This window comes from Amphibalanus amphitrite, unplaced genomic scaffold (assembly GCF_019059575.1).
Source record: "Amphibalanus amphitrite isolate SeventyFive unplaced genomic scaffold, NRLGWU_Aamphi_draft 002141F_arrow, whole genome shotgun sequence".
Classification (NCBI taxonomy): domain Eukaryota; kingdom Metazoa; phylum Arthropoda; class Thecostraca; order Balanomorpha; family Balanidae; genus Amphibalanus; species Amphibalanus amphitrite.
In genome coordinates this window covers 28,990-44,585 of record NW_024883634.1, presented here as the reverse complement: position 1 = coordinate 44,585, position 15,596 = coordinate 28,990, and the positions used below count along the sequence as shown (strand labels likewise).

At 48.1% G+C, this 15,596-nt stretch overlaps 2 protein-coding genes across 3 annotated transcripts; one reads left to right on the top strand and one right to left on the bottom strand.

Annotated features, from left to right (window-relative positions):
- Positions 1–1,083: 1,083 nt before the first annotated feature.
- Positions 1,084–3,230, top strand: LOC122376446 (putative nuclease HARBI1). The gene is made up of 2 exons (XM_043356319.1): positions 1,084–1,580; positions 1,918–3,230. The coding sequence occupies exons 1-2, from the start codon at positions 1,291–1,293 to the stop codon at positions 2,846–2,848; spliced, it is 1,221 nt and encodes a 406-aa protein (XP_043212254.1). The 5' UTR covers positions 1,084–1,290; the 3' UTR covers positions 2,849–3,230.
- Positions 3,231–3,811: 581 nt separating this feature from the next.
- Positions 3,812–7,424, bottom strand: LOC122376447. 2 transcript variants are annotated; one of them, XM_043356320.1, is made up of 3 exons: positions 7,150–7,424; positions 5,079–5,213; positions 3,812–4,935 (listed from the first exon to the last, which is right to left on the bottom strand). In XM_043356320.1, the coding sequence occupies exons 1-3, from the start codon at positions 7,157–7,159 to the stop codon at positions 4,766–4,768; spliced, it is 315 nt and encodes a 104-aa protein (XP_043212255.1). In that variant the 5' UTR covers positions 7,160–7,424; the 3' UTR covers positions 3,812–4,765. The 2 variants fall into 2 exon arrangements, 1 of the variants encoding a protein (XP_043212255.1); XR_006255638.1 differs by having other exon boundaries at positions 3,836–4,614.
- Positions 7,425–15,596: the final 8,172 nt, after the last annotated feature.

Sequence of the window (15,596 nt, the reverse complement as noted above, 5' to 3'; positions counted from 1 at the left end):
TTATTGAAGTAATGTAGTAAATGAAGACATATCTTGGAAGGAGTTAGTGACGTATTTTTGGGTGCAGGAATGAGAGAACGACAGAGAGAGAGAGAGAGAGAGAGAGAGAGAGAGAGAGAGAGAGAGAGAGAGAGAGAGAGAGAGGGGGAGAGAGAAAAAAATAGAGAGAGGGAGGGAGGGAGGGAGGGAGGAAGGGAGGGAGGGAGGTGATTGGCTTAATGTACACTGACAACTATTGGCGAGGAATAATGAAATGAAAATCAGGAAAGCCAAACCATGAAAGGGTGGAGTTTCTATATCAGCGGAAGGCGAAGAGGGTGGGCCCCTAAACCACTGAGATGGGATTCGGTGGGGAAGATTCATCTAAACAAACACGGCGCAGCCCAGCCAGCAATTCACTTGGGCTGAATTGTGGCAAACGTCGGGCAGCTTGGGCTTAGCTTGGGTTTGCCCACTTTGATCAAAACCAATGTATTTTTTACTAGGGCTGAGCTTGGGCATGCCGCAGCTATGCCCACGTGCGGATAGCAGTAGCTCAGCCCGACATCTGCCCACGCATCCAAAACAGGCTTAACTTGGGCGGAGCGCGGGCCGATCAAGCTGGCTGTGTCCTTCGGCTAACTGGAGTAAAGCCGGAGTTTAGCCATACTTGTTCGGCTGTTCGCGCATGCGCAGTTCTGCGCCAATCATGTGCAGCGTTTGTGACAGTCTGCGCGCTGTGCGACGAAACGACACACCGGTGTTGGGGCATTTGGTGGTTGATGTTTGGGCGCGTGTGACAGCGCGAAGAAGGGATAGTGCTCATTGCTCTTATCGAGTGGACTGGCATTGGAGTTTTACGGTAGGTAATTGTATTGAATGGTGCGCTTGATCGTAGGGTAAGTGGCTCCTATAACGCACACCTAGTAGGAAAACTGCTTTTGAGACTTACTGAACCCTGTTTTGCTGATAAAATGGTCACAAGCAGTTTTCATAAGCATTTGCTTTCTTGATTTGACTTTTACGTTCCAGCGTTCCTTCATCATTTATGACATATAAGCCTGGCTACACTATGCGTTTTTGTCACGTGCGTTTCATCCGTTTTGTCGGTTTTTGCAAGATATCGTTCCAGCGTCTTTGCGTCTTTTGCATTCATGCAGAATTTGCGTGAAAACGTTTTCTGTGCCTTGTCCAGATTGCTCACAACTGTCGTCGACGGCCATTATCGCGTTTACTATCGCATTAATTGCAGTTTTTAACGATACTCTACTTTTTTACTGTTCTACATTTATGCCAAATCAATGAATATCAATGAATAACGAAAGTCTGCGGAGAGTGTTGCTGATTCGCCGGCTTCGAGAGAGACAGCAGCGGAGACAGTGGGTCCGTCCCGTCCTACTGCGACGGGAGCAGTGTGGCGAGTTCCACACCCTAGTCCAGGAGCTCCGCCAGCATGACCCAGAAGGCCACCGCCGGTATTTTCGCATGAGCGTGATCGAGTTCGACGAGATTCTGGTTAAAATCGAACCGGCTATCACCAAACAGACAACTCATCTCAGAGACCCCATTCCTGCTGCTGAACGGCTGGCGGTGACGTTGCGGTAAGTTATAAATCATCGGGAAATAAAATTTTATTTTTCACTTCCATAAGAAAATTAATATATGCAAACATATTATTAGTATTATTGCGTAGAACTTATTGTGTAAATTTTAAATGTTATCTTTTAGATAAATCTAATATATGTAAATCTATCTGACAGTGGCCGAAAATGGTTCGCTCAAATGACGCTCGCTGAAATCGCTCGCACCGAAATCTATTGAATGGTTTGTATACAATTAAAACTTCAGATTTAAGGGTTCGATTTGGGTTAAATGTCGCAGTCTTATCACTCTCTACGGGCTTACATGAGTACACGCTAATTTTCGTCCAATTTTCAGCTTCTTCGCGGCTGGCGGGACTATGAAGTCGGTGGCCGAGTCCTACCGCCTGGGGTTCGCCACCATCAGGCTCATCATCATCGAGACCTGCCGCGCCATCTGGGAGGTGATCGGCCCGGACGTCCTGGCACCGCCCACGCCTGAGCAGTGGAGGCAACACGCGCTCGACTTCGAGCAGCACTGGCAGTTCCCGAACTGCATAGGAGCCGTGGACGGCAAACACGTCCAGATGGAGAAACCGATAAATAGCGGCTCCATCAACTTCAATTACAAAGGCTTTTGTAGCATTATACTGATGGCTGTAGTGGATGCGAAATGTCGCTTCACGTACGTCAGCGTGGGCGCCAATGGCCAAGAGAGCGACGGTGGAGTGTGGGGAGACTGCGACCTAGGTCAAATGCTAGAAGCGCAGAGGGGTGATGGGCGGGTGCTCCCTGGTCCGGCTCTCCTCCCTGGGTCTGCAGAGGTAGCTCCTCATGTGATAGTGGGAGATGAGGCGTTCCCTCTCCGTGAACACCTGATGAGGCCCTTCCCGGGTGCAGCGCTCACGACCGACGAACGGCGAGTTTTCAATTACCGCCTGAGTCGCGCCCGTCGCACCAGCGAAAATGCGTTCGGCATCATGGCTCAACGCTGGCGCGTGTACCGCGGCCCGATCGCGTGCAATGTAGCCACGACCAAGCTGATCGTGCAGGCTACCTGCGTTCTGCACAACGTTCTGCGGCAGAATGAGCTGGCACGGGGTGGACTGGGAGCGCACTGCACCGTGGCTCCGGCGGAGAGAGGCGAGGCTGCTGGCCTTCGCGATGTGACGGACGCTGGCGTCATCCACAACCACTCCCAGCAGGCAGCCAGGGTGCGCGAAACCTTCGTGCGCTACTTCAGTGGTGCTGGAAGCGTGCCCTGGCAGATGGACAGCATCCGCCGCTAGACAGTCGACACACAGCCGCGCCGAGTCGCGTCGATACGACAGCCAAGACTGGGACATGGTCACGTCCGCGGCGTCGCCAGGACAGCTGCACCATTATAATCAGGAGGCCAGGGACGCAGTCGCTAGAGTGTAACAAACATATACGGAAGTGTCCAGGAACATTCGTCTGAACGCATGTCGTGGATGACGGGGCACCTTTAAACGAGAATCATAGACAGATCATTTGTCTCATTTGTTTTTATTGATAATAGCCGTTTTCACGACGGGCTATCCGGCGAATGCACCTACACTGTAAAAAAAAGTTTAGCACCCATGTCAAAAACCAGCACCCTATACCTGCTTATTTTAAGCAGGCTAAATGGGTACTAAATTTTAGCACCCTTTTCGAAAAATAGCTCCCTGTGCCGGCTTATTTTAAGCACCCTAAATGGCTGCAACCATTTAGAGTGCTTAAAATAAGCCGGCACAGGGAGCTATTTTTCGAAAAGGGTGCTAAAATTTAGCACCCAGTTAGCCTGCTTAAAATAAGCAGGTACAGGGTGCTGGTTTTTTACATGGGTTTTTACAGTGTAATTTGACCAAATCTGCACCTAATCTCTTTTACAGCAAATATCTTCATTTTATGAATTTATTTCAGTGTTTAATCGATGATGCTCCATGATAATATGACAAAGCAGGCATATAAGCAATTAGTGCAACCCTAGCTGATAGCTACTAAGAGACACACTGAACCTAATTTGACCAAATCTGCACCTAATCTGCACCAGATGTGCACCAAATGTGTACCAGATGGCCGTCGTGAAAACGGCTATTGTATACTAATAATTCACTTTAACTTAACCCGGCCGGGCCCGGCGGCTAAACCCAATTACCGAAGCCGGGGGTGGGGGTGTGTTTTCGGCCTCTGTTTAACTCCGTAAATGAGATAGCTACGGAAACAAAAACACAGGCACGTAGCCAGGATTTTGCATTACGGCACGCTGCATCGAAAACCATTTATTCGAGGTAACATCATAATGAAACACCACAAAAATGTTTCAGGCACTGCTGAAACATAGCATAACAGCCAATGTATACATTGGGACAACATTCAAAACATAAATATACCTAACCGACACCTACCTACAACTGATCAACAACTGATGCTGCAACAATGGACACATGCAGGTTCGCAAGACAGCGATCACTCATGGTGACGGTCGAGTGTTTCCATGACGATACGCTTAATGATTCTTTTCGTCACATCGCTTCGGTGCTTCAGCTCTGCGTACAAGTTCATGCAGAATGTGTAATCTCTATCTTGTTCCCTGCTTCGCCCCTTTGACAGTTCTTCTAAGATAACTGCATCAATATCCTGAGTAGGTGATTTTCTTTTGGATCCCCGCTGCGAGGTGGTACAGACTGGAGTGTTATGTGTCGTGGCCTGGTCATTACTAAGGACAGATGTTGTTGGGGTCTGTGTGCTGTCGTGTGAACTTTCGAAATCTCCGTGTGCTGTCTCTGTGTTTGGGTAATGTGTGAACTGTGTGTCGTCTTCTTCGTGCTGTGTGTCTCCGTCTAAGCGCGCGAGCTCCCGTGTCACGTTGATCAAAGACGAACCGCTCTCCTGTTTGTTCTGTAGCTCAACCTCAATAAGTTGGTTCCCATCGTCAACATAAATGAAGGATTGGTTCTCATTGACGGATGCAGGAGCAGGCGCGGTTATGGCTGGGTTTGCTCGGAGATTGGTGCATGCATCAGGTCGCAAGGCGAGCGAAGACGTTGAGCTGAAAGATAAAAGACGTGGCTGAGTCGTTTATGTGCTATAATTTGCAGTTTGCACATATGCAAATAAATATGCATGCAATCCCCCAAAAAGGACATATGTTATTCTCCAGTTCGTGATTCGTGTGATCCGTGATGCATATCGTTAGCGGGCTATGATACGTACGCCCCACGTTGCGTGACAGGATCCAGGAAGGACAGCAGCTGGCCGTACCGCCCCAAACGGGGCGCGTCCCTAGCCGATGAGCCACTGGGTGGCTTCTTCCGGCGACGGGCTTGGTAGTAGTCACGCAGATGACGCCATTTCTCTTTGACAATGGAGACTGAGAAAACCAAATGCCTGTTGTCAATGAAGCTTTAAAAACCAGCGCGCCAATTAACCCAAAAGCTATTTTTTCAAGCAAAATTTATTGTCGGAGGGGGAAGTAGGTATCATTTTAGTTGTAAAGACAAAAGGCTGACATACCGTCAGCCTGGCACTCCTCAGCCACATTTCGCCAGTCGAGTTCCTTCGCCGACTTCTTCTTCATATAATGTTTGGACCGTTTGTCCCAGAGACTGGCGTTTTTTCTTACGGCCTCGATGAGAGTCTCGTTGAAGTCTGCATGAGAATAAGATTGCTAAAATCACCACGAGCCGCTCATACCAAACTGATACAAATATCAACACACCAAATCACCGGTTCTTTATTTTATTGCGTTGAAGCAAGCGTAACAGTTGGAAGAATAGCTATATTAGCACAGCCGGAATTTTAGTCTGACAAAATACAATTATAATTGCAGACTGAATATACCATAACCTGCGCCGTGCTAGTAGTCTAATTTTTCATGGAGGGCTGGGGGAGTTAAAACGCTTCTCCCGCTTATCTCGGCTCCTCGGTCACGTAGCGACACGCGGTTAGCGGCATACGTAAAAGCGTCAAAAAGGATGAAGGAGGTACGGGGACCCGCAGTTGCTTGCAGTTGACCCGCAGTACGTTCAGTTGGTGTAGCTATGGCGAGCATTGGAACTTTTCTGAAGTAAGGTGACTTGACGTGACCTGGTGGCCTGACCTTGAACGACCGGGATCTGAAATTGTTTGCATGTGCCGAAAAATAATGATTATATGCTTAAAATGACGAAAAAAGATTTTGCAAAAAATGAGAGGAGGGCGGCTTAGAAACGGCGCCTTCCTCCCCTACCCACCCTCAGCACGGCGCCGGATTAACCCTCGCCGCCCTCAGTGCCAAAGGCGCTTTCACAGGAAGATGAAAAATACAGGACGTAGCATCCTCCAGAGGTCTCACAACTTGTATATCTCGGATTTTTATCGGGTCATACGAGGTCAGGTCGGTCACGTGACTTCACCATTTTAAGTCAACTGGGAAATATTGAAACTGCTATTTTGGCGCCGGGAATGAGCTAAAACTTTCTCAAGCGCATGTAATCGTCAATATATATATCTACAAACTCGTCAAAAAATGAGTTTGAAAATTTGACGTCATCATTTTTTGACAGTTTTTTCGCTAAAACTTGGCCAAAAAAAGAGATATCGATATGAAATTTGGTATGTAGATAGAAGACGGTAGGTATTATCATAATTATTCCGTTTTTTTCAAAACTCAAAAAACTTTTTGGATTTTTTGGCTTATATATAAAAAAAATACATTTTTGATTATGGGGGGTTAAAATCCAAAAATTTCAAAAATCCGAGATGGCAGTTTTGTAGCCCTGTCAATTATACACCTTTTATGTCTGATCATTTTTCTGTATCTTCAAAGCTGTAGGCCTGACAGCCCTTCTCGCGAAGCTCTTTTTTCGGTCGAAAATGGCAGAACATGACGTCATTCTGACGTCATTTGTGGCCATCCTATCATAGCCTCTGGAAAAATGTTTAGTCACAATGTGTAAAATTGATGCCCGGAGGGGCCCTGAAAGTTTGGTGGCGATATCTGCAGCCGTTTAGGAGATATCGACGGAAAAGGACAGGGGGGGGGGCCGAAACGCCCCCCCCCCTACGGGGCGCGGGTTAAGTTGACCTCACCCGAACACAATGTATACCATTCGACGCGTCTGAGCGAGGCGAACACGATGATGCTAAAATCGCGGCTCTTTGACCATTTTTTTTTTTGCGAAGTTATTTACCAAAAACCGAACCCGTGTCTTGGGCCACTTGACCTGACCTCAGAAGTCACTGGTTGACCTGACAGCTTAAAATTGGGTACAAATCGCTGCGGCTCGTAACGGCGCACAGCTCGTTTTTCCGCGAGGCTCTAGCTCTATTAGGGGCGAAACCGTGAGGGGAGCGATACCAACTCCCCCCCGCCCCCTCTCGGCCGCGGCGTATGTAGAAAACCAATAGGTCCGGCGAGGGTTGATGGTGTCAACTGTCAGTGTTGAAAAAAAAAACTATGGAACGTGCTACACAACTTAGAAGAATTGAGGAATATAATAAACTGATCGACTGACTGACAAGTGACAGCTGACATATCATGCAGAAAGTCAGAAAGGGACGTTTATGAAACATGAATAGCTATTGACGATCCTATCCTACTTACCTTCACTCATGATCTCTTCCGCCTCGCTTCACCATGAATGAAACGGAATCACAATATTTTTCCAGTCACCAATCAAACTGTTAAATTTTAATATATCACTCTAGAAATTCTGAACGATTTCTTCACCTAGGTTATGGGTACCAAGGCCGTATAAATGGGTACTTATCGAACTGTTCAGCTTGAAATCAAATCACGGACAGTGTGCAAAGAGCTCTGGCAAATATAGAACGCCGCCATGGTTACCATGACAACGCAAACGTGCCGGAAAAATTGAAGTGAATAAGTTATTCCGCAATCATTATATTGATATGCATTTAATAAAATGTTTATCGTTTAATGTCACAAGCAACGTTATCTCTTGAGTCATGCAGGCGATCTTTGCGTTTTATCGTTCTGCGTTTTATCCGAGTTTGCGTTTTTTACGAGACGTCGTTGCAGTGTAGTTCGCCTAATGCTGAGCAATGGCACGAACTTTTTTTCGAGAACGATTTCACGCAAAACACGCAAACTTGCACAAAACGCACGCAGAAAACGCATAGTGTAGCCAGGCCTTAAGGCAAAACATCCACCAACGTCCGACGTGCGCTAATAGAGCACCGGTGCTCTTATGACGCACATTCAGCTGCCTCAAATGCGCACAAGAACAATTCCAACAGGTTTAATAAACATGTCGAGGTATTGATCAAATAAATCACTTTATTTCAAAGTTGAACACCATGAGCACATCATGAACTTTGAACTCGACACATCATGAAACACACCATGAACATGAACGCATCATGAACACATCATGAACTCGAAACCTTTTCACTGACCCAGTATCTACTGTCGGCAGAGGTCACAAGTGAAACTGGTCTGTTTTGTTTCAGCGTCAGGTCAGTGCATGGCACGCATGCCCAGCCAGTGCACACTTGACATTGTATCCACTCTTCACACGATCGTGAAAACTTCATGCAGCAGTATATGCATGTCGTCTCACTTTCTGATGACTGGTCTTCATTGGGCTTTACCTGTTTTATTTTCACGTGTCCATATTTGGCTGTTTTCTTTGTTTTTTCTTGTTACCGTCGGACTCAAGCAATGCCCTCTTTACCAGCACAGCATCTCTATTAACTGCCCTTCGCTTACCTTTCCTGTGCACGCGAGGGGTTGGCATCACGTCATGCAGACTTCTATCTAGTTCTTCGTCGTCCCGCATGGATACGGAGTCAGCACGAGATGTTCCATCGGCCGAGCTCCGGGGCCCGGCGTCACCAGCCGAGCGCCCGGGCCTGGCGTCACTTGCCGAGCGCCCGGGCCCGGCTCACCAGCCGAGTGCCCGGGTCCGGCGTCACCAGCCGAGCTCCCGGGCCCGGCGTCACCAGTCGAGCGCCCGGGCCCGGCGTCACCTGCCGAGCTCCCGGGCCCGGCGTCACCTGCCGAGCTCCCGGGCCCGGCGTCACCAGCCGAGCGCCTGGGTCCGGCGTCACCAGTCGAGCGCCCGGGCCCGGCGTCACCTGCCGAGCTCCCGGGCCCGGCGTCACCTGCCGAGCTCCCGGGCCCGGCGTCACCAGCCGAGCGCCTGGGTCCGGCGTCACCAGCCGAGCTCCCGGGCCCGGCGTCACCAGTCGAGCGCCCGGGCCCGGCTTCACATGCCGAGCGCCCGGGCCCGGCGTCACCTGCCGAGCTCCCGGGCCCGGCGTCACCAGCCGAGCGCCCGGGCCCGGCGTCACTAGCCGAGCGCCCGGGCCCGGCGTCACCAGTCGAGCGCCCGGGCCCGGCGTCACTAGCCGAGCGCCCGGGCCCGGCGTCACCAGTCGAGCGCCCGGGTCCGGCGTCACCAGCCGAGCGCCCGGGCCCGGCGTCACCAGTCGAGCGCCCGGGTCCGGCGTCACCAGCCGAGCGCCCGGGCCCGGCGTCACCAGTCGAGCGCCCGGGCCCGGCTTCACATGCCGAGCTCCCGGGCCCGGCGTCCAGCTTCACCACCGTTTTGCCAGCTCCACCGCCCGGAGTGGAGCTCAATGCCGCATTCTACACTGTGCCAATGCCTAGCATGTCAATTCATCGTGATATAAGCTGTTCCTTGTAAGAAAGAAGGCTAGATAATCATCAGATGTACTGTGCGCATTTGCAGCACTGAAAGTGTGCGTCATTGCAGAACCAGTTGCCCTAAACACGCACACCTGACATTCAGCCCCCTCCCGTCAGCACTGACGCATTCTGAGTAAAGCATGCACGCCTAAACTGAGTCCCGTTTCATTGCCATTCGGTCAGTGCCCATCGATCTTTCCGGCCTATTCAGGTTTACGCGAGAAGTGCATGCGTCTTAAAACATGCATTATTGCTTCAGGCACTTTTTTGCTGAAGAAACATTGCACCTCAATCACAATATCCGCCATAACTACTCACCTTTTGAGCCGACAACACCCCACCGCCGTCCACACGCAGCACAAATGTCGCTGGAAGTGATTGACAGCTGACTTTTTCGTTCCTGGCTTCTGCTGAAGGAACTACATTAAAAAAAGTTCTTGGTGTGCGCTTTTAGGAAGTGTGCGTCATAGGAGCCACTTACCCTATGTAAACGTCATTATTTTGACTGAGTTTCACGCCATCAAACATGAAGCTGAATAGCTGTTCAGCCTGGCGACTTATACCCTCGCTCAGAAAAGCCGCATTCCGTGCCTTTATGTATATCTTTGTGAAATACCAGCACTTCTGAACCAGGAAAATGAGATACAAAACACAAATATTTATCTACTTATCACCGAGCACGCTCATTCTCTGTCCGCGTTGAAAAATTCGAATGAACATTTTATACGGATCAATGAGAAGTGCTGTTACAGTATTAATGCAACAATAAGTTATTTTTCAAGCAAACATGCAATGTAAATTAAACCAATTGATCTCTTTTTCAGGTACGTACCATTAGAGCAAATTGTTCCAAAAAGTGGAATAGTTATACAAACCAGGACCGGGTGGACGCCGCTGTCGCCCTCGCCAAGTGGTTTAGCGGAAACTGTCTGCTTATAATTAAGTATTAGGTCGTTCAATAAGTAACGAACAATCGTTCATAACTTCTTTATTTCTTTATTTAACACTTTCAAACTTTCACAGATTATAGATCAGACATTTCTGAATGCAGCCTTTGCCTCAAACCAGTCGCCGCCCGCCTGCACACACTTCTCCCAGCGTTCCGGCCAACGCTGGAATTCCGCCCGGAAAAACGCGTTTTCCGTCTTTTTCACCCAGTTCTTGACAGCGCACCTGACTTCAGCGTCGGTCTCGAAGTGTTCACCACGGAGGCCATCCTTCAGGGGACCAAAGAGGTGAAAATCTGAAGGAGCCAGGTTCGGATTGTAGGGCGGCTGGGACATGATATTCAGCCCTGTCTCGCGATCTCCTCGCGTGTGGCGTGAGACATGTGCGGACGAGCGTTGTCATGGTGTCATCCTGGTGGGCTTTCTTGAACCTGGGCGGACTATGGACAACGGGCCGCTACATCACAGTCCTGCAGGAGACTGAGAAAAGCAATCCTGAAGAAGAGGCGCGGCTCGGATGTCAACAACATCACCATACACCATGACAACGCCCGACCGCACTTGTCTCACGCCACGCGCGAGGAGATCGCGTGACAGGGCTGAATATCATGTCCCAGCCGCCCTACAATCCGAACCTGGCTCCTTCAGATTTTCACCTCTTTGGTCCCCTAAAGGATGGCCTCCATGGTGAACACTTCGAGACCGACGCTGAAGTCATGTGCGCTGTCATGAACTGGGTGAAAAAGACGGAAAACACGTTTTTCCGGGCGGAATTCCGGCGTTGGCCGGAACGCTGCAGGAGAAGTGTGTGCAGGCGGGCGGCGACTGGTTTGAGGCATAGGCTGCATTCAGAAATGTCTGATCTATAATCTGTGAAAGTTTTAAAGTGTTAAATAAAGAAATAAAGAAGTTATGACCGATTGTTCGTTACTTATCGAACGACCTAATACATAGGTATACCTACATATACGGAAACTGCGCCGAAAGCTGGCCGACCACCTACTGCAGATGTGTGTGTGTGGAGGAGCCAGACGCCTCCAAAGCTCCCATTCACCAGAGTGAAGTTCTTTATAAACGATTGTTTGCTAATTGCTTTATGTCTTATGAACGATTACTTGCTGTCCTTACTTTATGCTTTCGGTTAAGTGTTCAACCAAGTATTATGAACGCCGAACGGGGAGGAAGGCTAGCGGGTCTTGTGATTGATTTATAGTTTTGATGGCGCTTTTTCATGACTCATGTCATATTATTGCTGCAGTTTGCAGTCCACTGTTTTATGTTTTTGTGTTTCATTTGACGTGTCTGTAGTCGTTTGAAATAAACATTCAATCAAAGTCAACCGCTACTTTCCTTTCGCAATGCTCGATGACCGGTTAACAGAGCATATGAGTGACCGTAGCAATTTTGAATATGCATTAAAACCACACAACCTGCTGAAAGTGCATTGGCTGCTCCTTGCTACTTGATCCAGTGTGAAGCAAAAGCAAGATGAAGTCAAGTCGAGACTTGAGAAAACAGGAGCCGTCACTCGAGCCGAACCCGAGCAAAGCCACAGCAGTTTGCAATGTATAAACCCCATTCACCTCTATGGCTTAAGTCGGGATAGACAGGGCACACAGAGTGGGCTTGCCGGAGTTCAGCCCGCTCGGGCCCAGAGTAATTTCCATTATATAAATGGATTCACTGCTTGGGCTTAAATCGGGCTAACGCCAATCGTCGCTCAACTAGGGCTAAACTACGGCTGCCCGGAGCTCGCAGAGCGGGCATACCTCCGGCAGAGCATGGGCTTTAGTCGGCGTTTCTGTGTCATACGCCGACTTTAGCCCAAGCCCTAGCCGACTTTAGCCCGACTAAAAATCTCGGGCAATCCGCACTTGAGCCTGCTTGGGCCCGGAGCAAAATTGCTGGCTGGGAGGTTGCACTCATCCCTCCACAAATTTGCCCTAACCCGCCTCTTAGTCTTCGCTTTAACCCTCGCCCTGGCAGGGCATTTTTCATAACACGGCCTGGCAGGGGGGGGGGGGGTCGATGCGACCCCCCTCGCGATTGGCTCCTATGGCACCTAGAAACACCAAATTTGGTAGGTAGGTGGGCCGGGCCCCCTGGAATTCTCGCCCCTGTGCAAATTTGGTTGCTCTAGGTCAATATTTAGGGGGGTTTTGGGGGGTATAAATGTAAAAAATTCGCTAAAAACAGGTCAAAAGTTTTTCGCTTATAACTTTTGATCTAATTAAGATAGAGCAAAAAGAAAAGCACCAGTGAACTCAGCACGTCAAGGCGCGTCGAATGATATACTTTTTAGCTTGCTTAAGTGTACTTAAAGTTTTTCTTAAATTTTAAGTAAACTTAAATAAATAAATTAAGTTAAAGTTAACCAAATGGCATCATATCGCATATCATTCGATTCGGCTGATCACCAGGAACACAATGATACCATTTTCTAAGCTCTAGCGTCATTATGTGCCAAGTTATTAGCAAAAACGTCATTTGACCTCAGTTGACCTCATTTGACCTGACCCATGGATAAGTACACCAAACAAAGAAGCACCAAGTGACCTGCTGTTAAGTACTGTGGTTTCAAAGCACAAAAGTGATAGAACAAAGCGGATATCTCCAGTATTTTCCGAATTTAGTATTTTCCCATAGGCTTAACATTACGACGTCATGACCTCTAACTGACCTCAGGTCAATGACCTCAAAAAACCCGAACCATATGTTATACAACTCGGTGAACTTAGCACATCCTGAAAGTTTGAAGGAAATTGGTGCAAAACTGTGAGTTGGACAGGTGCAAAAAGAAAATTGAAATTTGACCATGACCTTGTACCGGTTTTTCTGACCTGGTGACCTGACCCAAGGTCACCCGGACCTGAAATTTTCAGGTCATATGTAAAAAGGTTGCCCCATAGACTGTGCCAAATTTGGCGGCGCTGCGCGCCGCCGTTTTTACGCTATCTTCGAAAAACCTTAGGGGGGGTCGCATCGACCCCCCTGCCAGGGCGAGGGTTAACTCGCTACCGTAATAAGCCAAGCAACACATAATTGGGCCAAGTAACGCCCGTGTGGGTCAATTTAGATCCAGTATCAATCTTTTCAGTATCAAAGGAGGCACAACAGACACACCCCGTGGCTAAATCTGGCCCAGGGATGCCATTATCAGAGGGGGAGGGGCGGGGTGGTGGGTGCTGAGGGGTGATATCTCGGTCACTGGTGCCAGCGGCAGTTGCCGAAACCAGTTTTCCTAATGCTACGATCATCTCAGGACACGTCTTCTGCATACTACGACTGCCAGAAACTCAGCGTTTCCCGCTGTCCAGTGACAATGCGGTGGAATGCTATATTTTAGAACTGCAGCGTTGAAAAATAGACATGAAAATGACTGACGGTTTAACATATGAAATGTTAGCATACCAGGGAAATGTGCTTATAAACACGTCACATGGCACATTGGAGAAATGTCAGACGATAATGATATGCCAACTCCATTTTCACGAGCTTCCGATGTCTATCTCGCTCAGTTGAACGATAAAATGGCGAATCAGGATGCAGGAGTCCGTGACACGATTTGTTCGAGCGCCAAAGGATGAATTAGAAATCGTGATATTCTCTTTATAACTTCATTATGTAGTGATTCTGCTCTAAAGCTCCATCCTTTCCCAGATGTTCCATGCCGACCATGGGCGGTCGGACCGTCAGAGCAGACAATAAATCGTCCGTCAACGGCTCCCCAGTCATCAGTCAATATTTACACCCGGGGTGAGGCGCAGGCGGTGAGGGCGGCTAGGCCTGATCTGTGCCGCCGCCCTGTATGTTTTCGTTGGACCGCCAGCCAGAGATGGCTGGACTGGGAACCAATCAGCTCAGAAAGTGCTCCCGTGGCTGTGGTGATAAAACATAACCACCTCGCGAGTGTAGTTTCGTCAAAGTGAGTGGGTTTGGTTTAGCGGTGGGTTGAATTTCAGAAGATAAGCGATGAAATTACGAGATGGCTGGGATGAAACGTTGATTTTAGTATTCATTGCTAATTTGACTGTTAGCAAAGGCTCTTAGGATGTAAGAAAGAGAAAACATGTACATAAGATGCACATTTAAAAAGCGCATCAATCCCTTTCATATTAATTATAATTCTTCCTCGGTGCTTATTGATGGGCTACTCTGTCCACATTTGAGTATATACAACCGACAACGATGATAAATAATAGCAAATTGCATCTTCTACTCAGTTCATTATTCTAGTTAAACTTTGTGCAAATAGTTAAACAGGTTATATTTTACCTGTAAAACATTTATACGTTATTATCAGAGTTAACCCGCGCCCCGTAGGGCTACCGGCGGACCCTACCACCCGTAGGGGGGGGGGCCGTTTCGGCCCCCCCCCCCCTAAGATCTCGGAAAGTTACCGGCCGATTTTCAAAATTCAAACGGCGTTCGATAGCCCCACCCGGGAACTACCTTGTGACCAAATTTCATTGACCTAGGTCAAACCGATGACGTCACAGGTCAGGTCAAAGGTCAGATTTTCACCGTTCACAGGCAATTCAAGAAATGTGCTGTGAAAGCGAGTAAATTGGTAATTTATTGAAAACCATCGATGGTACATTGTTCGTCAAACACATACTTTGCTATCTGAGGTCACTGATACCAGGTCAGGTCACAGCGAGGTCAGGTCACCGGGGGTCACAATATGAATGTGTCGTGTGATACATGTTTTATGGTCCATTTTACATGACAAATGCGATTATGTGGGTTAGGCAGCCTTTGGGGCCAGCCTAGGTCACGTTTTTGTGAAGGTCAGGTCAAGGTCAGGTCAAATTAGGTCAAATTTCAAAGTTGATATTTTTGCATAAAATGGGTATCGATTCGATGCAGCTCGTCACGGGGAGTCTAATGGTGGTCTTTGTTTTGCTCTACGAGTTCTAGAATTGCCAAAAATTGAGTTTGAAAATTTGACGTCATCATTTTTGAACAGTTTTTTCGCTATAACTTGGCCAAAAAACGAGGTATCGATCTGAAATTTAGTATGTAGATAGAAGACGGTAGGCACTATCACATATATTCCGGTTTTTTCGAAACTCAAAAATCTTTTTGGATTTTTTGGCGAATATATCCAAAAAAATGCTTTTTTAATTTTTGGGGGTCAAAACTCAAAAATTTCAAAAATTCGAGATAGCAGTTTTGTAGCCCTGTCAATTCTACACCTTTTATGTCTTGATCATTTTTCTGTATCTTCAAAGCTGTAGTCCTGACAGGTCTTCTCGCGAAGGTCTTTTTTCGGTCGAAAATGACAGAACATGACGTCACTCTGACGTCATTTTTGGCCAACCTATCATAGCCTCTGGAAAAATTTTTGGTCACAATGTGTAAAATTGATGCCCAGAGGTCTCCTGAAAGTTTGGTGGCGATATCTCTAGCCGTTTAGGAGATATCGAC